We start from the raw sequence: 26,801 nt of genomic DNA, 5'->3' as shown, positions 1-26,801 counted from the left end.
CATCCTATGACGTCATTGCGCCATGACGTATATGTCCGCCATCTTGGTTTATGTCAAAAACCTTCAAAATGCTACTCCTATCACAAATCTTGTCCAATCATCTCGAAACTTGGCACACATGATCTTCTGGCCATCCTTGATGAAAAACATCGAATAGATTTGTCAAATTCAAAACCGTTTGCCCGCTAAAGCCAATCAAATTTTGCAGCGCAGCGGCCAAACCGGAAGTAAGCCCATATCTCAGCAGTTCTTTGACATATCATAACCAACCTTGGTACATAGACCCATGACCCCATAAAGGTTACACTGGATGAATTTGGTGACCTTTGACCTCTAGGTGGCGCTGTTATTAATGTCGATGTGTTTTGACTCCTTTCTCTTCACATGAGTCCATTTAAAACTTATTTTCAATGTCTAGTGATACTATTAGACCTCCCCGTATAGCTAGTATATTATTTCTTGCAGAAATATCCGCGACAGCCAATGATATTCGACCGCGAACCCGCCAAACCGGAAACACGCCAATATCTCAGCATCCCTTTGACATATCATAACCAAACTTGATACATAGACCCATAACATCATCAGGGGGACACTCAATGAATTTGGTGACCATTGACCTATAGGGGAAGCTATAATTAATGAAGACGTGTTTTAACTCCTCTCTCTTCACATGAGTACATTTCAAACTTATTTTTAATGTCTGAGGATACTGCCAGACCTCCTTATGTAGCTTATGAATTATTTCTCATTGCATCAGAACTTGGCCGCCATGTTGCAAGTTGTCAAAATCAGTTGAAAATTTCCACAGGCCACAAATTATGTCTGTGTTGTCTCTCCTGGCACTCATTTAATATTCTTACATTGATTTCTTAAATATGTATATGTAAAAACGGATGTGAATAATTACTTTACAGTTAAAATAAGCCAATGTATAAATTCATATTATTTTGCCGTTTTAGGTTTGTTATTATTTCACTTCCGGTTTAGTCACTTCCTGTGACGTAATTTCCTGTTAAAAATCTTACCTCTGTAGAAGGAATGGCAGACATGTGCATCTTCTGATTGTAATCCGCTAGCATCCACATGAAAGCATCTAAGAGGCAATGCCGTAAGTTTGTTTAATCAATGCAAGACATGTTTAAGATAATATATTAGAGTGGATTTATTTAAAAATAATGTTTGATGTGTTGTTAAAAACGTTTTGGTTAGCAATTGTGTACAAACTAAAATCAATGCAATTGGCATCAGAATGTCTTCATGCAGTGTTAGACAGTTCATATTATTATTTACAACTATGTACAACATGCTGTTTAGTCAAATGTACATTCAGTATTTTTGTATTCTTTTATTTGCAGTTTTCACCGTCTGTTCATGAGGAATTGTGACAGTAAATGGTCAACCTTACTACGACTCTGTCTTCATTGGCTACGGTTTAACTCTGTGTTAAGTCAGGGTTACAACACACTGCACGAGAACACTACAATGTCCAATCTTCATAGAACTTGGCAAAAATGATCTTCCGACCAAGCTGAACAAATGTATCAAACCGCTTTCTCAAATTCAAAACCGTTTGGCCGTGACAGCCAATCAAACTTGACGACGCTCATTAATGGGTAGACACTGCACTCGTGTGGCGACAAGCGGTACTTAATGTATACTACAACAATGACTATATTTACCATTACGCCGATTTACAATATAAACTTCAATTCCCGATGGATTAGATGCTTCACGAACCACCTCCAGAACGGGTGCTTGTTTACATTGTGTCTCTTTTAGGAATATTGTTCCGAATACCCCTATGTATTTGTGACATTTGTTCTGTCAGGCAGACTGTATTGCGCCCTTACCTCTAGGTGGGGTCCTTTTCCCATTTCCTCATCCCACCGGCTGTCGGTATTGCCGATTTCCGAGACGGTCGTCATGTAGCCCCCTGGCCGATTACGTCCGCCCGGCAAAATTAGCTTACCGAGTCCCATTATGCTTGACACCCACATTGCTGCTCGCAGCTATATTTATTATTATTATGCTGCCATTGGAGTCAATGGCAGCCCATAGAACCGCTTGGCGAAAAGTTGTGAAATTTGGCACAATGGTTCAGGACAGCCCCATTAGCCCATTAAGCCAATCTCAGGTCGCTAGCCCAACAGCTCTAGCGCCACCAACAGGTCAAAGTTGGACATGCATTCATGTTCATAACTTTCGACTTATTCGACCAATATTCACAAACCAGGTATCATTGGATTCCTTGAACCAAGCCCAGTTCAACACACCCTATGACGTCATTGCGCCATGACGTATATGTCCGCCATCTTGGTTTATGTCAAAAACCCTCAAAATACTACTTCTATCACAAATCTTGTCCAATCATCTCGAAACTTGGCACACATGATCTTCTGGCCATGCTTGATACAAAACATCGAATTGATCGATTGATTCAAAACCGTTTGCCCGCTACAGCAAATCAAATTTGGCGGCGTAGCCGCCAAACCGGATGTAAGCCCATATCTCAGCAGCCCTTTGACATATCATAACCAACCTTGGTACATAGACCCATGACCCCAGAAAGGTGACACTGAATAAATTTGGTGAGATTTGACCTCTAGGGGGCGCTGTTATTAATGTCGATGTGTTTTGACTCCTCTCTCTTCACATGAGTACATTTAAAACTTATTTTCAATGTCTAGTGATACTATCAGACCTCCCCGTATAGCTAGTATATTATTTCTCGCAGAAATATCCGCGAGAGCCAATGATATTCGACCGCGAAGCCGCCAAACCGGAAACACGGCAATTTCTCAGCATCCCTTTGACAAATCATAACCAAACTTGAAACATAGACCCATAACATCATCATGGGGACGCTTAATGAATTTGGTGACCATTGACCTCTAGGGGGCGCTATAATTAATGAAGACGTGTTTTAACTCCTCTCTCTTCACATGAGTACATTTCAAACTTATTTCTAATGTCTGAGGATACTGCCAGACCTCCTTATATAGCTTATAAATTATTTCTCATTGTAACATCAGAACTTGGCCGCCATGTTGAAAGTTGTCAAAATTAGTTGTAAATTCCCACAGGCCACAAATTATGTCCAATCTTCATGAAACTTTGCATATATGATCTTCCGACCAAGCTGAACAAATGTATTAAACAGCTTTCTCAAATTCAAAACCGTTTGGCCGTGACAGCCAATAAAACTTGACGTTGCTCATTAATGGGTAGACACTGCACTCGTGTGGCGCTCATTAATGGGCAGACACTGCACTCGTGTGGCGTCAAGCGGTACTTAATGTATAATGCAACAATGACTAAATTTACCATTCCGCCCACCTACTATATAAACTGCAATTCCCTCTGGATTAGATGCTTCACGAACCACCTCCAGAACGGATGCTTGTTTACATTGTGTCTCTTTTAGAGATATTGTTCCGAATACCCCTATGTATTTGTGACATTTGTTCTGTCAGGCAGACTGTATTGCGCCCTTACCTCTAGGTGGGGTCCTTTTCCCATTTACTCATCCCACCGGCTGTCGGTATTGCCGATTTCCGAGGCGGTCGTCATGTAGCCCCCTGGCCGATTGCGTCCATCCGGCAGAATTAGCCTACCGAGTCCGATTATGCTTGACACCCACATTGCTGCTCGCAGCTATATTTATTATTATTATTATGCTGCCATTGGAGTCAATGGCAGCCCATAGAACCGCTTGGCGAAAAGTTGTGAAATTTGGCACACTTGTTCAGGACTGCCCCATTAGCCCATTAAGCCAATCTAAGGTCGCTAGCCCAACAGCTCTAGCGCCACCAACAGGTCAAAGTTGGGCATGCATTCATGTTCATAACTTTTGACCTATTCGACCAATTTTCACAAACCAGGTATCATTGGATTCCTTGAACCAAGCCCAGTTCAACACATCCTATGACGTCATTGCGCCATGACGTATATGTCCGCCATCTTGGTTTATGTCAAAAACCTTCAAAATGCTACTCCTATCACAAATCTTGTCCAATCATCTCGAAACTTGGCACACATGATCTTCTGGCCATCCTTGATGAAAAACATCGAATAGATTTGTCAAATTCAAAACCGTTTGCCCGCTAAAGCCAATCAAATTTTGCAGCGCAGCGGCCAAACCGGAAGTAAGCCCATATCTCAGCAGTTCTTTGACATATCATAACCAACCTTGGTACATAGACCCATGACCCCATAAAGGTTACACTGGATGAATTTGGTGACCTTTGACCTCTAGGTGGCGCTGTTATTAATGTCGATGTGTTTTGACTCCTTTCTCTTCACATGAGTCCATTTAAAACTTATTTTCAATGTCTAGTGATACTATTAGACCTCCCCGTATAGCTAGTATATTATTTCTTGCAGAAATATCCGCGACAGCCAATGATATTCGACCGCGAACCCGCCAAACCGGAAACACGCCAATATCTCAGCATCCCTTTGACATATCATAACCAAACTTGATACATAGACCCATAACATCATCAGGGGGACACTCAATGAATTTGGTGACCATTGACCTATAGGGGAAGCTATAATTAATGAAGACGTGTTTTAACTCCTCTCTCTTCACATGAGTACATTTCAAACTTATTTTTAATGTCTGAGGATACTGCCAGACCTCCTTATGTAGCTTATGAATTATTTCTCATTGCATCAGAACTTGGCCGCCATGTTGCAAGTTGTCAAAATCAGTTGAAAATTTCCACAGGCCACAAATTATGTCTGTGTTGTCTCTCCTGGCACTCATTTAATATTCTTACATTGATTTCTTAAATATGTATATGTAAAAACGGATGTGAATAATTACTTTACAGTTAAAATAAGCCAATGTATAAATTCATATTATTTTGCCGTTTTAGGTTTGTTATTATTTCACTTCCGGTTTAGTCACTTCCTGTGACGTAATTTCCTGTTAAAAATCTTACCTCTGTAGAAGGAATGGCAGACATGTGCATCTTCTGATTGTAATCCGCTAGCATCCACATGAAAGCATCTAAGAGGCAATGCCGTAAGTTTGTTTAATCAATGCAAGACATGTTTAAGATAATATATTAGAGTGGATTTATTTAAAAATAATGTTTGATGTGTTGTTAAAAACGTTTTGGTTAGCAATTGTGTACAAACTAAAATCAATGCAATTGGCATCAGAATGTCTTCATGCAGTGTTAGACAGTTCATATTATTATTTACAACTATGTACAACATGCTGTTTAGTCAAATGTACATTCAGTATTTTTGTATTCTTTTATTTGCAGTTTTCACCGTCTGTTCATGAGGAATTGTGACAGTAAATGGTCAACCTTACTACGACTCTGTCTTCATTGGCTACGGTTTAACTCTGTGTTAAGTCAGGGTTACAACACACTGCACGAGAACACTACAATGTCCAATCTTCATAGAACTTGGCAAAAATGATCTTCCGACCAAGCTGAACAAATGTATCAAACCGCTTTCTCAAATTCAAAACCGTTTGGCCGTGACAGCCAATCAAACTTGACGACGCTCATTAATGGGTAGACACTGCACTCGTGTGGCGACAAGCGGTACTTAATGTATACTACAACAATGACTATATTTACCATTACGCCGATTTACAATATAAACTTCAATTCCCGATGGATTAGATGCTTCACGAACCACCTCCAGAACGGGTGCTTGTTTACATTGTGTCTCTTTTAGGAATATTGTTCCGAATACCCCTATGTATTTGTGACATTTGTTCTGTCAGGCAGACTGTATTGCGCCCTTACCTCTAGGTGGGGTCCTTTTCCCATTTCCTCATCCCACCGGCTGTCGGTATTGCCGATTTCCGAGACGGTCGTCATGTAGCCCCCTGGCCGATTACGTCCGCCCGGCAAAATTAGCTTACCGAGTCCCATTATGCTTGACACCCACATTGCTGCTCGCAGCTATATTTATTATTATACTGCCATTGGAGTCAATGGCAGCCCATAGAACCGCTTGGCGAAAAGTTGTAAAATTTGGCACAATGGTTCAGGACAGCCCCATTAGCCCATTAAGCCAATCTCAGGTCGCTAGCCCAACAGCTCTAGCGCCACCAACAGGTCAAAGTTGGACATGCATTCATGTTCATAACTTTCGACTTATTCGACCAATATTCACAAACCAGGTATCATTGGATTCCTTGAACCAAGCCCAGTTCAACACACCCTATGAAGTCATTGCGCCATGACGTATATGTCCGCCATCTTGGTTTATGTCAAAAACCCTCAAAATGCTACTTCTATCACAAATCTTGTCCAATCATCTCGAAACTTGGCACACATGATCTTCTGGCCATGCTTGATACAAAACATCGAATTGATCGATTGATTCAAAACCGTTTGCCCGCTACAGCAAATCAAATTTGGCGGCATAGCCGCCAAACCGGATGTAAGCCCATATCTCAGCAGCCCTTTGACATATCATAACCAACCTTGGTACATAGACCCATGACCCCAGAAAGGTGACACTGAATAAATTTGGTGAGATTTGACCTCTAGGGGGCGCTGTTATTAATGTCGATGTGTTTTGACTCCTCTCTCTTCACATGAGTACATTTAAAACTTATTTTCAATGTCTAGTGATACTATCAGACCTCCCCGTATAGCTAGTATATTATTTCTCGCAGAAATATCCGCGACAGCCAATGATATTCGACCGCGAAGCCGCCAAACCGGAAACACGGCAATTTCTCAGCATCCCTTTGACAAATCATAACCAAACTTGAAACATAGACCCATGACATCATCATGGGGACGCTTAATGAATTAGGTGACCATTGACCGCTAGGGGGCGCTATAATTAATGAAGACGTGTTTTAACTCCTCTCTCTTCACATGAGTACATTTCAAACTTATTTCTAATGTCTGAGGATACTGCCAGACCTCCTTATATAGCTTATAAATTATTTCTCATTGTAACATCAGAACTTGGCCGCCATGTTGAAAGTTGTCAAAATTAGTTGTAAATTCCCACAGGCCACAAATTATGTCCAATCTTCATGAAACTTTGCATATATGATCTTCCGACCAAGCTGAACAAATGTATTAAACAGCTTTCTCAAATTCAAAACCGTTTGGCCGTGACAGCCAATCAAACTTGACGTTGCTCATTAATGGGTAGACACTGCACTCGTGTGGCGCTCATTAATGGGCAGACACTGCACTCGTGTGGCGTCAAGCGGTACTTAATGTATAATGCAACAATGACTAAATTTACCATTCCGCCCACCTACTATATAAACTGCAATTCCCTCTGGATTAGATGCTTCACGAACCACCTCCAGAACGGATGCTTGTTTACATTGTGTCTCTTTTAGAGATATTGTTCCGAATACCCCTATGTATTTGTGACATTTGTTCTGTCAGGCAGACTGTATTGCGCCCTTACCTCTAGGTGGGGTCCTTTTCCCATTTACTCATCCCACCGGCTGTCGGTATTGCCGATTTCCGAGGCGGTCGTCATGTAGCCCCCTGGCCGATTGCGTCCATCCGGCAGAATTAGCCACCCACATTGCTGCTCGCAGCTATATTTTTATTATTATTTTACCTACGTGGAAGTCAATGGCAGCCCATAGAACCGCTTGGTGAAAAGTTGTGAAATTTGGCACACTGGTTCAGGACAGCCCCATTAGCCCATTAAGCCAATCTCAGGTCGCTAGCCCAACAGCTCTAGCGCCACCAACAGGTCAAAGTTGGGCATGCATTCATGTTCTTAACTTTCGACCTATTCGACCAATATTCACAAACCAGGTATCATTGGATTCCTTGAACCAAGCCCAGTTCAACACACCCTATGACGTCATTGCGCCATGACGTATATATCCGCCATCTTGGTTTATGTCAAAAACCTTCAAAGTGCTACTTCTATCACAAATCTTGTCCAATCATCTCGAAACTTGGCACACATGATCTTCTGGCCCTGCTTGATGCAAAACATCTGATAGTCCTTTCAAATTCAAAACTGTTTGCCCGCTAGAGCCAATCAAATTTGGCGGCAAAGCCGCCAAACCGTATGTAAGCCCATATCACAGCAGCCCTTTGACATATCATACCCAACCTTGGTACATAGACCCATGACCCCATAAAGGTTACACTGGATGAATTTGGTGACCTTTGACCTCTAGGTGGCGCTGTTATTAATGTCGATGTGTTTTGACTCCTTTCTCTTCACATGAGTACATTTAAAACTTATTTTCAATGTCTAGTGATACTATCAGACCTCCCCGTATAGCTAGTATATTATTTCTTGCAGAAATATCCGCGACAGCCAATGATATTCGACCGCGAAGCCGCCAAACCGGAAACACGCCAATATCTCAGCAGCCCTTTGACATATCATAACCAAACTTGATACATAGACCCATAACATCATCAGGGGGACACTGCTTGAATTTGGTGACCATTGACCTATAGGGGGCGCTATAATTAATGAAGACGTGTTTTAACTTCTCTCTCTTCACATGAGTACATTTCAAACTTATTTTTAATGTCTGAGGATACTGCCAGACCTCCTTATGTAGCTTATGAATTATTTCTCATTGCAACATCAGAACTTGGCCGCCATGTTGAAAGTTGTCAAAATCAGTTGAAAATTTCCACAGGCCACAAATTATGTCAGTGTTGTCTCTCCTGGCACTCATTTAATATTCTTACATTGATTTCTTAAATATGTATATGTAAAAAAGGATGTGAATAATTACTTTAAAGTTAAAATAAGCCAATGTATAAATTCATATTATTTTGCCGTTTTAGGTTGCGATTATGTCACTTCCGGTTTAGTCACTTCCTGTGACGTCATTTACTGTTAAAAATCTTACCTCTGTAGAAGGAATGGCAGACATGTGCATCTTCTGATTGTAATCCGCTAGCATCCACATGAAAGCATCTAAGAGGCAATGCCGTAAGTTTGTTTAATCAATGCAAGACATGTTTAAGATAATATATTAGAGTGGATTTAGTTAAAAATAATGTTTGATGTGTTGTTAAAAACGTTTTGGTTAGCAATTGTGTACAAACTAAAATCAATGCAATTGGCATCAGAATGTCTTCATACAGTGTTAGACAGTTTATATTATTATTTACAACTATGTACAACATGCTGTTTAGTCAAATGTACATTCAGTATTTTTGTATTCTTTTATTTGCAGTTTTCACCGTCTGTTAATGAGGAATTGTGACAGTAAATGATCAACCTTACTACGATTCTGTCTTCATTGGCTACGGTTTAACTCGGTGTTAAGTCAGAGTTACAACACACTGCACGAGAACACTACAATGTCCAATCTTCATAGAACTTGGCATATATGATCTTCCGACCAAGCTGAACAAATGTATCAAACCGCTTTCTCAAATTCGAAACCGTTTGGCCGTGACAGCCAATCAAACTTGACGGCGCTCATTAATGGGTAGACACTGCACTCGTGTGGCGACAAGCGGTACTTAAAGTATAATGCAGCATTGACTATATTCATAATTCCGCCCACCTACATTATAAACTGCAATTCCCACTGGATTAGATGCTTCACGAACAACCTCCAGAACGGATGCTTCTTTACATTGTGTCTCTTTTAGGGGTATTGTTCCGAATACCCCTATGTATTTGTGACATTTGTTCTGTCAGGCAGACTGCATTGCGCCCTTACCTCTAGGTGGGGTCCTTTTCCCATTTACTCATCCCACCGGCTGTCGGTATTGCCGATTTCCGAGGCGGTCATCATGTAGCCCCCTGGCCGATTGCGTCCATCCGGCAGAATTAGCCTACCGAGTCCGATTACGCTTGACACCCACATTGCTGCTCGCAGCTATATTTATTATTATTATTATTATTTACCTGACATGGGAGTCAATGGCAGCCCATAGAACCGCTTGGCGAGAAGTTGTGAAATTTGGCACACTTGTTCAGGACAGCCCCATTAGCCCATTAAGCCAATCTCAGGTCGCTAGCCCAACAGCTCTAGCGCCACCAACAGCTCAAAGTTGGACATGCATTCATGTTCATAACTTTCGACCTATTCGACCAATATTCACAAACCAGGTATCATTGGATTCCTTGAACCAAGCCCAGTTCAACAAACCCTATGACGTCATTGCGCCATGACGTTTATTTCCGCCATCTTGGTTTATGTCAAAAACCTTCAAAGTGCTACTTCTATCACAAATCTTGTCCAATCATCTCGAAACTTGGCACACATGATCTTCTGGCCATGCTTGATGCAAGACATCGGATAGACCTTTCAACTTCAAAACCGTTTGCCCGATGGAGCCAATCAAATTTGGCGGCGAAGCCGCCAAACCGGATGTAAGCCCATATCTCAGCAGCCCTTGGACATATCATAACCAACCTTGGTACATAGACCCATGACCCCATAAAGGTTACACTGGATGAATTTGGTGACCTTTGACCGCTAGGTGGCGCTGTTATTAATGTCGATGTGTTTTGACTCCTCTCTCTTCACATGAGTACATTTGCAACTTATTTTCAATGTCTGGTGATACTATCAGACCTCCCCGTATAGGTAGTCTATTATTTCTTGCAGGAATATCCGCGACAGACAATGATATTCGACCGCGAAGCCTTCAAACCGGAAACACGCCAATATCTCAGCAGCCCTTTGACATATCATAACCAAACTTGATACATACACCCGTAGCATCATCATGGGGACACTGCTTGAATTTGGTGACCATTGACCTCTAGGGGGCGCTATAATTAATGAAGACGTGTTTTAATTCCTTTCTCTTCACATGAGTACATTTCAAACTTATTTTCAATGTCTGATGATACTGTCAGACCTCCCCATATAGCTTACAAATTATTTCTCATTGCAACCTCAGAACTTGGCCACCATGTTGAAAGTTGTCAAAATCAGTTGTAAATTTCCACAGGCCACAAATAATGTCCAATCTTCATAGAACTTTGCATATATGATCTTCAGAACAAGTTGAACAAATGTGTTAAACAGCTTTCTCAAATTCAAAACCGTTTGGCCGTGACAGGCAATCAAACGTGACGGCGCTCATTAATGGGTAGACACTGCACTCGTGTGGCGCTCATTAATGGGTAGACACTGCACTCGTGTGGCGACAAGCGGCACTCAATGTATAATGCAACAATGACTATATTTACCATTCCGCCCACCTACTATATAAACTGCGATTCCCACTGGATTAGATGCTTCACGAACCACCTCCAGAACGGATGCTTCTTTACATTGTGTCTCTTTGAGGGATATTGTTCCGAATACCCCTATGTATTTGTGACATTTGTTCTGTCAGGCAGACTGTATTGCGCCCTTACCTCTAGGTGGGGTCCTTTTCCCACATAATGCTCATCCCACCGGCTGTCGGTATTGCCGATTTCCGAGGCGGTCGTCATGTAGCCCCCTGGCCGATTGCGTCCATCCGGCAGAATTAGCCTACCGAGTCCGATTATGCTTGACACCCACATTGCTGCTCGCAGCTATATTTGTTATTATTATTATTATTATTATTTTAATGCATGACATAGCCTTCTACAGTATTCATTCATGAAGCCCCTATGGATTAATTTGTTTTCAAAATCGACTTGCTATTTCTATGCTGTTTCACACGTATAAACAATCTCATTATATCATAATCATAATATTTAAATTAGGTTAATTGCATTTTTGTGGTGTATAACCTACGTGTGTGCAAGCTAATGTTACAGTTCCGACCTGCCTAGGCACGTCAAAATAGCAACACCAACTGCCCTATCCGCTAGCGCACTTAAACCAGGATGTTTTTGGTCAGTTATGCAACTGCTTTATCGATCTGTAAGATAGCACCATGGATCACTTAGGTCTGAAAACCCCTCTCCTTTTCGCCGACACGCCTTTGAGGTCGTTAGTTTAGTGGCGAGAGTCTGCTGCGGGGGGAAATCAGCTTTGCGCCGGGTGCAAACTAGCAACGATCCATGTGTCGTGTAGAAAGTAAATTGCGCTGTGTGCAAGATAGGGCCCAATGTGAGACTTAGGCATTTCAAACATCAATGTGGAATTAAATTAATCTTAAATTAATTTGATCCAGATATGTAGGGTTATAGTTGGGGTATTAGGTTTAATGGTTTGATCCAGTTATGTAGGGTTATTGTGGTGTATCAGGTTAAAGAATGTTAAACATCATCATTACCAGCACCAAATCACCCGACCACATCTCCCCCGTTCTCATCCAACTACACTGGCTCCCTGTCCAACACCGGATTGACCTTAAAACCCTTCTGCTCACCGACAAAGGCCCCCACAACTTGGCCCCCACCTATCTCCCCGACCTCCTCCAGGAGGACAGGCCCTGCCGCTCCCTTCGTCATCCTCAGCTGGTCTTCACCGTCCCGATCCTCTGCCTCAGCAACATGGGTGCTAGGGCTCTCAGCACCGTGGGTGCTAGGGCTCTCAGCACCGTGGGTGCTAGGGCTCTCCGCACCGTGGGTGCTAGGGCTCTCCGCACCGTGGGTGCTAGGGCTCTGAACTGAACCGGAAGAGACACGCTGACAAGATTCAAATCTTCTCAAAACACATGTGTTCCCACTGGCCGGCTCGCTGTGATGACCCCCTACCGTGGGTTCCCCTCGTATCCCCGTTGTGCTGCTGTTCTTACCCCCTCCTACCTGGGTTTCTTCACTGCTGTTCTTACCCCCTCCTACCTGGGTCTCCTCACTGTTCTTACCCCCTCCTACCTGGGTCTCCTCACTGCTGATCTTACCCCCTCCTACCTTGGTCTCCTCACTGTTCTTACCCCCTTCGATGCATGTCACTGAGCATATTGCTGAGGAAAAACGAAATAGCCGTGAACATTTGAATCTGTAACATGCAGTCTTTGTCACAACCAGCTTCTCTGACCACAAGTTATGAAGCCACTAAATATTATGAAGTTCATAATTTAAAAGGAAATTTTGACATGTTCCCATTGTCACCATCCACTAACTGATGTCTTCTGTTGTTCTTTTCATTCAGGATCTGCTGCTGAGGAGTGCCGACGTAAAATCAAGTCTCATTTGAAGGACAAGTTATGGTGTGTGTTTGAGGGAATCGCTAAAGCAGGACATTCAACACCTCTGAATGAGATCTACACAGAGCTCTACATCACAGAGAGAGGCAGTGGAGAGGTCCACAAGGAACATGAGGTCAGACTGATTGAAACAGCTTCCAGGAAACCAGTCAAGGAGGAAACATCAATAAAATGTGGAGACATCTTCAAACCCTTACCTGAAAAATGTAAACCAATCAGGAAAATAATGACAACTGGAGTGGCTGGCATTGGTAAAACCATCTTAACACACAAGTTCACTCTGGACTGGGCTGAAGGCAAAACCAACCAGGACATACACTTCACATTTCTCTTCACTTTCAGAGAGCTGAATTTACTAAAAGGGACAGAGTTTAGCTTGGTGGAACTTCTTCATCATTTCTTTATTCAGACCAAAGAAGCAGGAATCTACAGATATGAACCGTTCCAAGTTGTCTTCATCTTGGATGGTCTGGACGAGTGTCGACTTCCTCTGAACTTCCAGAACAACCAAATCTGGACTGATGTCACTAAGTCCACCTCGGTGGACGTGCTGCTGACAAACCTCATCAGGGGCAACCTGCTTCCCTCTGCTCGCATCTGGATAACCACACGCCCTGCGGCAGCCAATCGGATCCCTGCTGAGTGTGTTGACAGGGTGACAGAGGTGAGGGGGTTCACCGACTCACAGAAGGAGGAGTACTTCAGGAAGAGATTCAGAGAGGAGACACTGGCCAACACAATCATCGCCCACATCAAGAAATCACGAAGCCTCCACATCATGTGTCACATCCCAGTCTTCTGTTGGATCACTGTTAACGTTCTGAACGACTTCTTCAAATCATCCCAGCTAGGAGAAGAGATGCCCAAGACCATGACTCAGATGTACAGCCACTTCCTGAGGTTTCAGTCCATGCAGGGGGGCAGGAAGTATCATGGGAGAGCTGAAACAGATCAACACTGGAGTCCAGAGAGCAGGAAGATTATTGTTTCTCTGGGAAAACTGGCTTTTAAGCAACTTGAGAACGGCAACCTGATCTTCTACGAGGAAGACCTTGCAAAGTGTGACATCAAAATCAAAGAAGCCTCAGAGTACTCAGGAGTGTTCACCCAGATCTTTAAAGAGGAGTGTGGGCTGTACCAGGATAATGTGTTCTGCTTTGTCCACCTGAGCATCCAGGAGTTTCTGGCTGCCCTTTATGTCTTTATGTCATTCATCGACACTGGGATCAATCTGCTCTCAGGACAACCACAATTCCACTGGTCTATTTTTTCTAGAAACAAAGGAAATGTCAAACTCTACCAGAGTGCTGTGAACAAGGCCTTAAAAAGTGAGGACGGACGCCTGGACTTGTTCCTCCGCTTCCTCCTGGGCCTCTCTCTGGAGACCAATCAGAACGTCCTAAAATGTCTGCTGGGAAAGACAGTAAGTAGCTCAGAGACCAGTAAGAAAATGGGCTCTTACATTAAGAAGAAGATAGGTGGAGATCTCTCTACAGAGAAAAAAATCAATCTATTCCACTGTCTGAATGAGCTAAACGACCGTTCTCTAGTGGAGGAGATCCAACAGTACCTCAAATCAGGAAGACTCTCCAAAGAATATCTCTCTCCTGCTCAGTGGTCAGCTCTGGTCTTCATCTTATTGTCATCAGAAGAGGAGCTGGACGTGTTTGACCTGAATAAATACTCTGCTTCAGAGGAGGGTCTTCTGAGGCTGCTGCCAGTGGTGAAAGCCTCAAAAACATCTCTGTAGGTTCACTAATAACATGTATTACAATACACACAGCACAATATACATAATGCTACAATATAAACTTTATAATAATATATAAAACGTCTCTGTAGGTTCGCTTATATAATTTATTATAATACAAACAACCCAATATACCTCATAGTAGAATATTCAAATTATAATAACATGCTTTTTTTTGTATCGCAATACACACATTTCTTTGTAACCAGGGTGAAAAGTCTAATTCAAAAGCTCTATTTATTTTGAAATAATAATTATGGAAAGCCAAGAATTAACAAAAAAAATTTTTTTTGTTAAATACAGCTTTATTCAAATATCTAGCTATGAGTATAAATACGTTTTTATTGATAAGGATAAATTAAATATATATACATTCATTATTAATTAAAGGTTGGGTATGGAATTCGCTTTTTTGGCCATTTTTGCAAAATTACTTGAAATCCTTATCATAACCCACTTACAGCCACTGAGTTAGAAGTACTGACATGAAAATTAAACAAGTCATCATCTGTGGAACGGGCAGGGCTCGAAAAACTCCAGCCAATGATTTCCAGAGCCATCGAGTTGCATTGGACAGTAAGTACGTCAATCAAACGGTCGTACTGCACTCCCCCTCCCCCGCGCCCCGCCCCAGGTACTTGGAATGGGTGGAGTCAGAGTCAGCGTTGAAGGAGAGGGGGTAGGACCATTTGAGTTGTGTATTTTCAAATTCTGATGGCGTTTCGCAAATCCCATACCCAACCTTTAAAGATAACACATTTGGACCTTGTTCAGTACGTTTGCTTACATAGACGCGTTGGAGCAATTGCTCCGTCGCTAGCAGATTAACACAGTTTTAAACTCAAGAAGTCACGTGACGTCTTAAACTCCATTGCTGTGTAACATGTACTTGTGGTTTAACCTGCCGCTGTGTTTTACCTTGATCTCCATTGCTGTGTCTTCAGAGAAATTCACATCAGACACTAGAGGGCGTATTTTGTGGGTGTTAGTCTAATCTCGAAACTGACGTGGTTTTAGAGGAGACTAAACCAGTTTGCAGGATGAAACAAGGCTCCATCATAACCGACACACACACAGAATTAGTTTTATGAATTATTATTAATAGGTATGATACATACCACTTATTACACCAGATAGGCCTTCAGTACAATACGGGGTCTTGATCGCGCTGCTCAGCAAGAGCTTTACGCGCTTCTACTTTCAAGCGCTTCCATCGATTTTTTAAATGTGCCGGGCTGCTCGGTCTTCTGCTTGGAAATTTACAGTTCAATGTGTTTGACAGATTATCCCAAACAGCCTTTCTTCAGAGTGTGGTGGTGGTGTCTTTCCTTGGATTTTCCACCGTGTCCACAACACCTCGAATGCAGTGCAGCAAATATAATTTTTGTAATCACGTTTGCATACACACACCAAGAGAAAACAATGACAAATAATTGATTGACGTAGGTGAGGGCAGATTCCAGACTCAGATTTCCACAAAAAGTAGCCTAGACTATTTCATAATATATGTCAACATTATTAGCGTTTTTATTTATTATAGTTTTATTATATTAAAGTTCACTTTAAATTCCAATTCAGTTTTTGTTGGTAATTATAGCACAAAATGAATCCACCATTAAGTATACTAGAAATCAGAGTACTTCCGGTTTCCAAGCAGTTTAAACCGAGTCAACTAGGAATCTGCTGATCCTGTACGAATCAATCACGTTCAACCTCGTGCGCTGCTGCGTGTTAAACTCCAAAGCCTCTGTTTTAAGGAGTACGGTTTTAAAGCGCAGCAATGCTAACTGACAGAGCAATTGGCCCACTGGGTTTAACCAACAGGATGCGTTGAGAAATAGACTTCAGGGTCTTCTGGGGGAAGGGTGAGAGTTCACGAGTGAGCGGGAAAAAGGAGAGAGAGGGAAGAGACAGTACTTTATTCTCTCTAGAGATCGCCCAGCTAAGTGATATTTAAACTAGGGATGTCAAATTAACGCATTCATTTTGATTAAATAATCACAGAAAAAATAACGCATTAAAAAATTAACGCAGATTTATCGCGCTTCTATAGTGCCCTTAGACCCGGTGGAGGCAGACGAGAAGACGCTGCTCGGCCCCGTGAATGGAAAATTCTAGTTTAAACAACTCCTGAGCACACCTCTCCCAAGTGTGCTCATGCCACAGAATTGAAGTGGACTTGAGTACGGTTGGCGTGCTCACACTAGCCAAACAATCTAGACTTGAGCACGGTACAGATGGCCTAGTGTGGGTGCGCCCTTAATCACAGTTCTTTATGTGTTTTGTCTATTGTGTGTTAAGGCTGAATGGCTGCAGTTTGTCAGAGAGATGCTGTGAAGCTCTGGCCTCAGTTCTCAGCTCCACCTCCTCTAGTCTGAGAGAGCTGGACCTGAGTACCAATGATCTGGAGGATTCAGGAGTGAAGCTGCTCTCTGCTGGACTGAGGAGTCCACACTGTACACTGGAAACTCTCAGGTCAGTTTCACTCAATGGTCAAACATTTACACCACAAGTACCACATCAGAGGACATCGAACAGATTTGCCTCCAGAATGTTAACAAGTCTAAATAAATATGTAAATTATGTCGTCTCGGTAATCAAGACACATTTTCTACTGGCTACTATCTTACTACTATAATAGAAGGCCAGTCGCACCAGTTACTCGAAGTTACTCATGTGCGCATGTGCCAAGAAGCCTGCAGCACACACGCACTCACGCACGCACGCACGCACACGCACACACATACAGCACGCGCAAACATATACATATACTGCTAACACGCACATACACACACGCACATGCGCACGACCATACACGGAAACGCACAGACACAAACACACACACATGCACACAGACACACACACATGCGCACACACCCCATGTCAAGACAAAGGCAGCGACAAATACACAGAAGCACACACACGCCCACACCACAGCGACACTTGCCCTTACACATAACGGCTCCGCCATTGACACACGCACAGGTAAGAACACACACGCACGTGCACACACGCCTCCAATTAGGATTTATTTTCTTCCCTGGGTCATCATGAATAGTGCATTTCTTTACATGCTCTTGAATACACTAGTGCTGCGGTGAAATTTCAACGTAACTTTGCACAAAGTTCAAACGTGTTTTTCTAGTTTTCTGATTAAAGCAGAGTGTCTTCAGGGGAACTTAAGTGGGTCGTGTTTCCCAATAGAGCGATCAAGCTGGTGCTGCAATACAGCCGCTATTTAACCCAGCACTGAAGTAAACCTTGGCAGTCTGCGTGCATCACAGTGCCATTACCACTCATCTTATCAAACACAAGACCTCCATCTCACTCTATTTGTGTTGCCATGACAGTAAAAGGTGTACCTTAGATTCAGTTTGTTAATGATGGTATAAGGTGTTTATTTTGTTATATTCCTATTCTATTCATAATCATGTAGTCAGACAGTAAGGTGGACTTTAGAGTAAAGTTAAATAATTTTTTCTTCTTAGAACTGCACATTACTGTCGGTGCACGGCAGTGTGCATGTCTAAGCCGGTGCACCGCGGCGCGCACGCAGCAATCCGTTGATCCTGGGTAATTTAATAGTCTCATAGATAATTGCTGCTTGTGAAAACGATTGTTGCCATGTATTCTTTTATTTGACATTTCCCACCCATGGATGTTCTGTAATTAAAATTAACATTTCCCTGATGTACACACAGCGTTGTTTAGGTTTTTTAGTCAGAGAAGCTACGTAGGCAGTGTATACCGTTACCAACCCCCGTTTTGAGTCACTGGATCCACCCCCCCTCTGCGCTCCGGGACCTCCCACTTTACAAATTAACGTAAATACTGATGGGGGGGTCTGTTTCTCTTTTTACCACCAGCGCCGTGACATCTCTTTCCTCACTAACCAACCCTTCATCCTCGTCCTCCTCCTCCGGCTCCTCAATCAAATACCTACTTATAATAACCGGCTGCAGATTGGATAATATACCCCAATTAGGATTATTCTTCTTCTCTGGGTCATACTGAATAGTGCATTTCTTTACATGCTCTTGAATAGTGCTGCAGTGACATTTAAATGAAACTTTGCACAAAGTACAAACCAGTGTTTTAAGTTTTCTGATTAAAGCAGAGTGTCTTCATGGGAATTTAAGTTGGTCGTGTTTCCAAATAGTGCGATCAAGCTGTTGCTGCAATACAGCCGCTATTTAACCCAGCACTGAAGTAAACCTTGGCAGTTTGCGTGCATCGCAGCGCCATTACCACTCATCTTATCAAACACAAGACCTCAATCTCACTCTATTTGTGTTGCCATGACAGTAAAAGTTGTATCTTGGATTCAGTTTGTTAATGATGGTATAAGGTGTTTGTTTTATTATATTCCAATTCTATTCATAATCATGTAGTCAGACAGTAAGGTGGACTTTAGAGTAAAGTTAAATAATTTTTTCTTCTTAGAACTGAGTATTTTTATGGACATTTTCTGGAGTTTAGTGAATCTTTAGTTGTCTGAATTCTTAATTAGTCATATTTTAAAGATCTACTGTATTGACATTTTAGGTAAACTAATAAAACATTTCTAGTGACAAATTTCAAATGCAAAATGAATCACAGTTCCTAACGTATTATATTGATTGTGTGTCCAGCCTCAATGGCTGTCATCTGTCAGAGAGGTGCTGTGAAGCTCTGGCCTCAGTTCTCAGCTCCAAGTCCTCTGGTCTGAAAAAGCTGGAACTGAGTACCAATGATCTGCAGGATTCAGGAGTGAAGCTGCTCTCTGCTGGACTGGGGAGTCCACACTGTACACTGGAAACTCTCAGGTCAGTTTTACTCAATGGTCAAACAGTTACGCCACAAGTTCCAAATCAGAACAGGTTTATCTCCAGAAAAGTAATAATTCTCACTGTGTGTGTGTGTGTGTGTGTGTGTGTGTGTGTGTGTGTGTGTGTGTGTGTGTGTGTGTGTGTGTGTGTAGCTTGTCTGGCTGCCTGGTCACACAGGAAGGCTGTGCTTCTCTGGCCTCAGCTCTGAGCTCCAACCCCTCCCATCTGAGAGAGCTGGAACTGAGCTACAATCACCCAGGAGACTCTGGAGCTGCGCTGCTCTCTGCTGGACTGGAGGATCCACGCTGGAGACTGGACACTCTCAGGTATGGAGAGGACAGCTCACCACTCAGGGACAAAGTCTCCTACAAGGATTCAAGCCGCTGCTAGATGAAGTGGTTTGAAAAGGCAGCTGTCCCTCATGTTGTGTAGAACGTGATGAGACGGCAGATGATGAAGGTGAATGTTTCAACCTGCTGCTCTCACTTTGTTTCCCCCCCAGTGTGGAGCACGGTGGAGTGTGGAGGCTGAAACCAGCTCTAAAGAAGTGTAAGTGTCTGTTTGATTCAGCACATCACACACACACTATTGAGATGGAAAGTCCTGAGGGGGAGGGGGGGTGACCGGGTTAGGGGCCGGTGAGGGGGAGGTGAAGGGGTGAGAGAGAGGGGGCTGAGGGGGAGGGGGCTGAGGGGAGGACTAGGGGGGAGGGGGGAGGGGGGATGACCGGGCTGAGGGGGGGCTGAGGGGGAGGGGGGTGACCGGGCTGAGGGGGGGGGGAGGGGGAGGGGGAGGGAGGTGACGGGGCTGAGGGGGAGGACTAGGGGTGAGGAGGAGGGGGGGGGACCGGCTGAGGGGGGGGGGGGGACCGGCTGAGGGGGGGCTGAGGGTGAGGACTTGGGGTGAGGGGGAGGGGGAGGGGGGCTGACGGGGCTGAGGGGGAGGACTAGGGGTGAGGAGGAGGGGGGGGGACCGGCTGAGGGGGGGGGGGGACCGGCTGAGGGGGGGCTGCGGGTGAGGACTTGGGGTGAGGGGGAGGGGGAGGGGGGCTGACGGGGCTGAGGGGGAGGACTAGGGGTGAGGGGGAGGGGGGGTGACCGGGCTGAGGGGGGGGTGAGGGGGATGGGGAGGGGGAGGGGGGTGAAGAGGCTGAGGGAGGAGGGGGAGGGTTGTGACCGGGCAGTGAGTGGAAGGGGAAGGGGGGGTGACGGGGCTGAGGGGGGGATGAGAGGGAGGGGGATGAGGGGGGTTGGTGAGGGGGAGGGGGCTGATGGGGAGGGGGCTGAGGAGGGGGGGGGGGGGGACTGATGGGGAGGGGGGGGCTGATGGGGAGGGGGCTGAAGAAGAAGAGAGAGCGATCACAAAAAGAAAGAATAAAAAGAAGAAGAGCAGCCTGGATCCAAGGAGAGATGTTTGTTGTTGATGTTTTCATAATATTGTTGTTGATGTTTTCATAATATTGTTGTTGATGTGTTCATAACGTTATTGTTGAGGTGTGTGTATCTATGTATGTGTACATATGTATATGTATGTATGTGTTCATATCTATGTATATGTACACAGAGCGCAGGAGAACAGAGGGGTGTTCCACGAACGGAGGTTTAACAAACACTGAGTTAACGCTGAACTCTAGGTTGATTGACCCTGTGCCGACCAACCCAGAGTTTTCGGTTCCACAGCAGCGGTTATGCATTAGTTCAATCAACTCGGGGTTGGTTAACACAGGGTTGTGCGCGTCCACGCCAAACTTAAAAAGACGTGATGTATGGATCATGGAAACCCTGATCGATATGGCGAAACGGGCCGCTTATTTCAATGAAATGGAACTCCAGGTTCTCCTTGAGAGCTATGACGAGGAGAAGGACATTATCACAAGAAAAGGGAACGCTAAAACCTCTGGAACCCGGAGAACCAAAGCCTGGCAGCGGATCGCTGACCGCGTAAATGCGTTAGTTACACGTCAAAAGCATGATCCTTAATATTTGAGCCATGAATATATAAATATCCCAGTTAAGCATTCTTAAAGATCCTACCACATAACCCCTTTCTTCTAAAACAATATGTACTCCGATTGCTTCCAAGCGGTCAGAGGATCAAGTATAAAAATGACGTATAAAAAACATACAAACTGGTAAGCTTTTCCCACCAGGTATAAATTTAAATAAGCCATTTTTTTAAGCCAATCGTGAAAAGGCCGACAGTCGGCAGACTGGATCTGGCCCTCAAATTGTCTTGACCCCGGTGGAGGAGCTGTTAATAAACATAAATTCAGGGCGCCCTGGCATGGAGGGGGTAGGCCTACCTGGAGGTACCTACCACCTCAGAGAGTCATGGGCCATACCCCACACTGGTTGAATGTAGGTTTTTGTGTTTTCTTGTATTTTAGATTTTTTTTGCCTTCGAAGTAACACATGCAAACCGTGTGCTTGCCACAGCGCATACTATTCCAAATGTTTCTTTTTTTGGTAACTGGGTAGAAAACCTAAAAGTGACAATTCATCAACTTCACAGATCAAGATGGATCAGTGCTTGTAATGAAGCCGCCGGCTACGATCGAACATTCTCCAGTGGATGCAAGTCCGTTAGGACTATTTTATACTTTATGTTGTAAATGCCTCTCGGCATAGTACTCAGACAATATTGCTCTTTGTATGATAGGAGGCCGATACAAATCTTGGATGGGTCATCTGAAACGACTGTGATGTGCTCAGCATCTCCAGCATTATAGCCTAGATAAAACTACCATTTGAAAAAAACGGAGGGCTACGCAAATAGTCTGGAGTGAACTGAGGCCAGGTCCTCGATTGGTACTGTTGGCTATGTAAGGCTATTTAAATATATTAAAGATTTGCGCGAGAATCTATATCTCTCCACTCCAGCAAAAAGTCATCCAATATGCCAAGATGTCGAGCCGTGGTCTTATCAATCGCTCCCGGTGGATTGCACGTATAATTTGCGCTCTGATATCAGCAGTTCTCTCATCAAAAGGGCATGCCATTGTGAACACATGAAATCTGCGGTGAACGCCGGTTGAAATACCCAAAACCTGGTTATGTTTCAAACTTAACCTGCGCAAAACCTGGTCCGACCAGGTTTGATTCAGAGCATATGTTGCTATAGCAACTAACATACCGTGATCCTTTTGGAACGGAAAACCTGGGGTTACAGCAAACCCTGGGTTAACTTACCCGGTTATGTGATAAAACCGGCTTTGTGGAACAACCCACAGTACTAGTGATGATGATGATGATGAGGATGAAGAGCGGTTCAGCAGCTCATCATGTCTGGTTCTCCCTCAGATGCCTGTGACCTCACACTGGACCCCAACACGGCCCACAGACGACTCTCTCTGTCTGAGGACAACAGGAAGGTGACGTGGGTTGGAGAGGACCAGTCGTATCCGGATCACCCAGACAGATTTGACTCCCAGTACCAGGTGTTGGGTAGAGAGGCTCTGACTGGCCGCTGTTACTGGGAGGTAGAGTGGGAAGGAGTGGTTGAGATAGGAGTGACATACAGAGGAATCACAAGGAAAGGATGGGGTGGTGACAGCAGGCTTGGATGGAACAACAAGTCCTGGAGTCTTTATTGTTCTGATGGTCGTTACTCTGCCTGGTACAACGGTACAGAGACAGACCTCCCTCTCCGCCCCGCTGGCTCCACCAGAGTAGGAGTGTATCTGGACCGGCCTGCTGGCTCTCTGTCCTTCTACAGAGTGTCCCCAGGTGGAGGAGGGTCCTCAGACACACTGACACACCTCCACACCTTCTGGTCCTCCTTCACCCAGGAGGACCTCCTCCCGGGGGTGGGGCTATGGAGGGTGGGGTCCTCAGCCTCTCTGTGTCGGTTGTAGAAAACAAAAAACGGCCGCGGGGCCTCGGTGTGTGAATGTGTGTGCTGCCCCGGCACACAGATACGCACACACACATAGTCTCTCTCTCTCTCTATTATTTTGCGATTGTTCAATTAAAGGCTGTAAAACACAATGAGATAGACTACATGTCTCGTATGTGCCGTCACGCTCCCTGCAACTGGCGTGGACAAGACCGCCAATCTCTCCATCGCCAAAACTGAAACTCTCCACATGCCCAAACTTATAATGGTGTTCACCTCTTTGGATGCTTTTATCCTCCCCATTATCAAACTTCTTCACGAAAATGTTTAGTTTTCTTTGCATGAAAAATCATCATTTAAATCCACAAACAACATATGTGTAACCCGGGGCATATGAAGACTGGGACCAGAAAATAATGACTTTCTCTCCATTGAAACCCATTCATATTCTTCGATCTCATAGGTCCCATGGGCTCTACCGGAAGGGGCGTGGCTCCGCCACTCTGTAGGTCCATGACTAGCCCTAGGCTGACATCTTGCCTTACAATTTACCCGGGATAACGTCAAACTGTTGCCGTGTTAACGGGACTAAACACCAACCGCCATAGTGTGGGCAGCTGGGGCTGGGGGAGGGCTGCGGGGGGACGGGGTGCGCCACCCCTCCTCGTCACGGCCCCCTACGACGGATCCCGGTGGGGGCCCTGAAGGAGGTGGTCCCCGACCACACCCCCAGGGCTCCTGCTGACTCTGGGGTCTGGCAGACGAGGGCCTTCGCTAAGGATTCTGGGGGTTCTCCTGTTCTAGGGGTGGGACCGTTTCGGGGCCCTCCTGGGTCATTAGTGGTTGGTAAACTAATCAGGGTTCATGGGTTGGGGTTTATCGATGTGGGGGTGTGTTGGTGACTCTTGTGTTCATGTTGTGTTCATTGCACCATTACTGAAAGTGTTTGAATGTGGTTGAATAGTGGCGTGTGTTCTAGTGTGTACCGTGCTGGTGTTATTAAAGGCAGCTCCGTTGTCGAGCGGTGTATGGGGCGCGGAGCTGCGGCCGACTGCTAAACCTGGGCTCCCGTCTCGTCCTTCACCTGCTGCTCGCCACAATATGATTGTTGAAGTTAAACGGATTGAATTATGGAACATGATTGTCTAGTGGGCTCATGTTTAAAAGGATAATGGTGGGATGTTATTATTTAAAAAAGAAGTAAATATTATATATATATTTATGTTTAGAACTGTAAGATTAAGTTAAAAAATCCCTGAATAACATTAAGAATGATAAACGGTGGGAGAATTTATTTTACACTTTGATTGATTAATGGGAAATAATCGTAAAAATATTTTTCTGTTTGCATTTGATTTCAACAACCTTTTTCTTGTTTAGTTGATGGTTTTTCACCTTGTTAACAACTGAATTACTTACAACTGACCATCAATTGAGACTTCAATAAAAGAAGATGACGAGGAAACAGTTTGTTTATTGAGTGAAACCCAGAAGGAACTCTGAGTGGATGCACCAATCGCGTTCAAGTGGAGAATGCACAAAAAAGGAAAGAACTTGACAATAGTAATATTATAACAGTATTCATTAGTGATAGTAATATTATAACAGTATTCATCAGTGATAGTTATATTGTAATAGTGTTCATCAAAACTAAAATTGCATTTACTGAATCCCAGCTTAAGAGTTTAATTTATTACCGGCTTGTATTTCCAGTTAGACTCATTGACGTTGAGGCTAGAGTGTGAGGTCATTCTAGATGGCGCTCTATTCCGAGGTGGCTATCACTAAAGCTAACATGAAGCTAAAGGCGTTGTTTACGTTTGGTGTAATGAGCTCACAGGAGTCCCAGTGTTCTGCTCTCAGCGCTTTATTAAAACATTCCTGGACACGACGCTCGGTGATCATGAGTGATGTGATGATGAGAGTTGATCAGGAGCCCGTCCTCTGGCCGGGTCACATGGGGCTCCAGGTGGGAGGTCAGAGTTCAGAGCCCGTCCTCTGGCCGGGTCACATGGGGCTCCAGGGGGGAGGTCAGAGGTCAGAGCCCGTCCTCTGGCCGGGTAAAATGGGGATCCAGGATAACTATGACATTAATGTGATTTATCGCCGATAAATATTCGCTTGACGGCACTAATATAAACATATAGAGAGAGACACACACACACACACACCCATAAATCCACGCATCCCGACCCATCCATACACATCCTCTCATAAATAGTGAATCATGCGCGTAAATCGTAAATATGGGAATAAAAAGGAGCACACTGCAATCGGAATCAGAATTCATGGGTGAATAATGCAGGAACCCCTTTAATGTAACAATGCACACACACATACCTATCTAAAAAAAAAATAGATAAAATGAATAAGTAAATAGGTAAATAAATGTATATTAAAGATAAATAAGACAATGCACACACACATACATATCTATAAAGACATGGTAAAAGCATGCAAGAAGTATTCAAAACACACAGGGAAAAATATGTGCTGGCGAATAAGATAGAAATAGATAAAATAAAAAAGACAAAATAGATCAAATGAATAAGTAAATAGGTAAATAAATATATATTAAAGATAAATAAGGCATAGTGAAACCATTCACACATTCATACCATCCTTTCACATAACAGAAGCCTCCAATGTAATAAATGGGGCAGTACAAGAGGTGGAAGGCCTCAATAACATCATGATGTAAAGGAAGCACACAGTGAAGATAAAAACATCCAACGTATTAAAACACACAGTCGACCCGACGCCATGCAGGGAACCCCCCAGGAGGAGTCCCAGGACCCCCCAGCGCCCCCAGCAGCGTCCCAGTGCGGCCCCCACTCCCTGATGTTCAAGGGGGGACCCTGAAGAGGGTCCCGGTCGCCCTCCACATGTCAGTCCCCTCCGGGCAGAGTCCGTGAAACCCGATGCTTTGGCCAGAATCCATGTCCATGTTGGTGTACAATGAATCTAGATCAATTGTAAATAAAAAGGTGGGGGCAAAGGTGGGGGCTAAGGTGGGGGCTAAGGGAAGTACGGGGGAGGGGGGACGTTATTGGGAGTGGGGGGGGGGGAAGTCATCCACTGACAGGATGTAGTCAGGGTCCAGACCGACGGCGAGGCAGGGGGAGGGGGGGGGGGGGAGGAGGGGGAGGGGGGGGAGGGGAGGAGGAGGCGGAGCTAGTGTCTGGCGCCCCCCGGTGGCCCCTCCCAGAGTCGTGGTGGGCCAATGGGAGGGCCTTGATTGGCAGCACCAGGGTGTTGGCATGGCGACTCCAACCTCGGGGGGCTCTGGGGGGCAGACCGGGGGGGGGCTCCTCCTGGGGGGATTGGTGAGGGGGGGGGGGGGTGTTTAACAGCTCT

The 26,801-nt window shown here is 44.4% G+C and overlaps 1 protein-coding gene across 1 annotated transcript in view; it reads left to right on the top strand.

The window, feature by feature from the left end:
* LOC115546579 (NLR family CARD domain-containing protein 3-like) overlaps positions 1-26,306 on the top strand; it is a 55,576-nt gene extending 29,270 nt beyond the window's left edge. Inside the window, exons 3-8 of the mRNA XM_030360183.1 lie at positions 12,998-14,798; positions 17,104-17,277; positions 19,434-19,607; positions 19,763-19,889; positions 24,053-24,250; positions 26,214-26,306. Of these exons, the coding sequence (XP_030216043.1) occupies positions 12,998-14,798; positions 17,104-17,277; positions 19,434-19,607; positions 19,763-19,889; positions 24,053-24,250; positions 26,214-26,306 (2,567 nt within the window). The remainder of the gene's footprint in view (positions 1-12,997; positions 14,799-17,103; positions 17,278-19,433; positions 19,608-19,762; positions 19,890-24,052; positions 24,251-26,213) is intronic.
* The last annotated feature ends 495 nt before the right edge of the window (positions 26,307-26,801 follow it).

This window comes from Gadus morhua, chromosome 7 (assembly GCF_902167405.1).
Source record: "Gadus morhua chromosome 7, gadMor3.0, whole genome shotgun sequence".
Taxonomy (NCBI): Eukaryota; Metazoa; Chordata; class Actinopteri; order Gadiformes; family Gadidae; genus Gadus; species Gadus morhua.
This window is presented reverse-complemented; position numbering and strand designations above follow the sequence as displayed.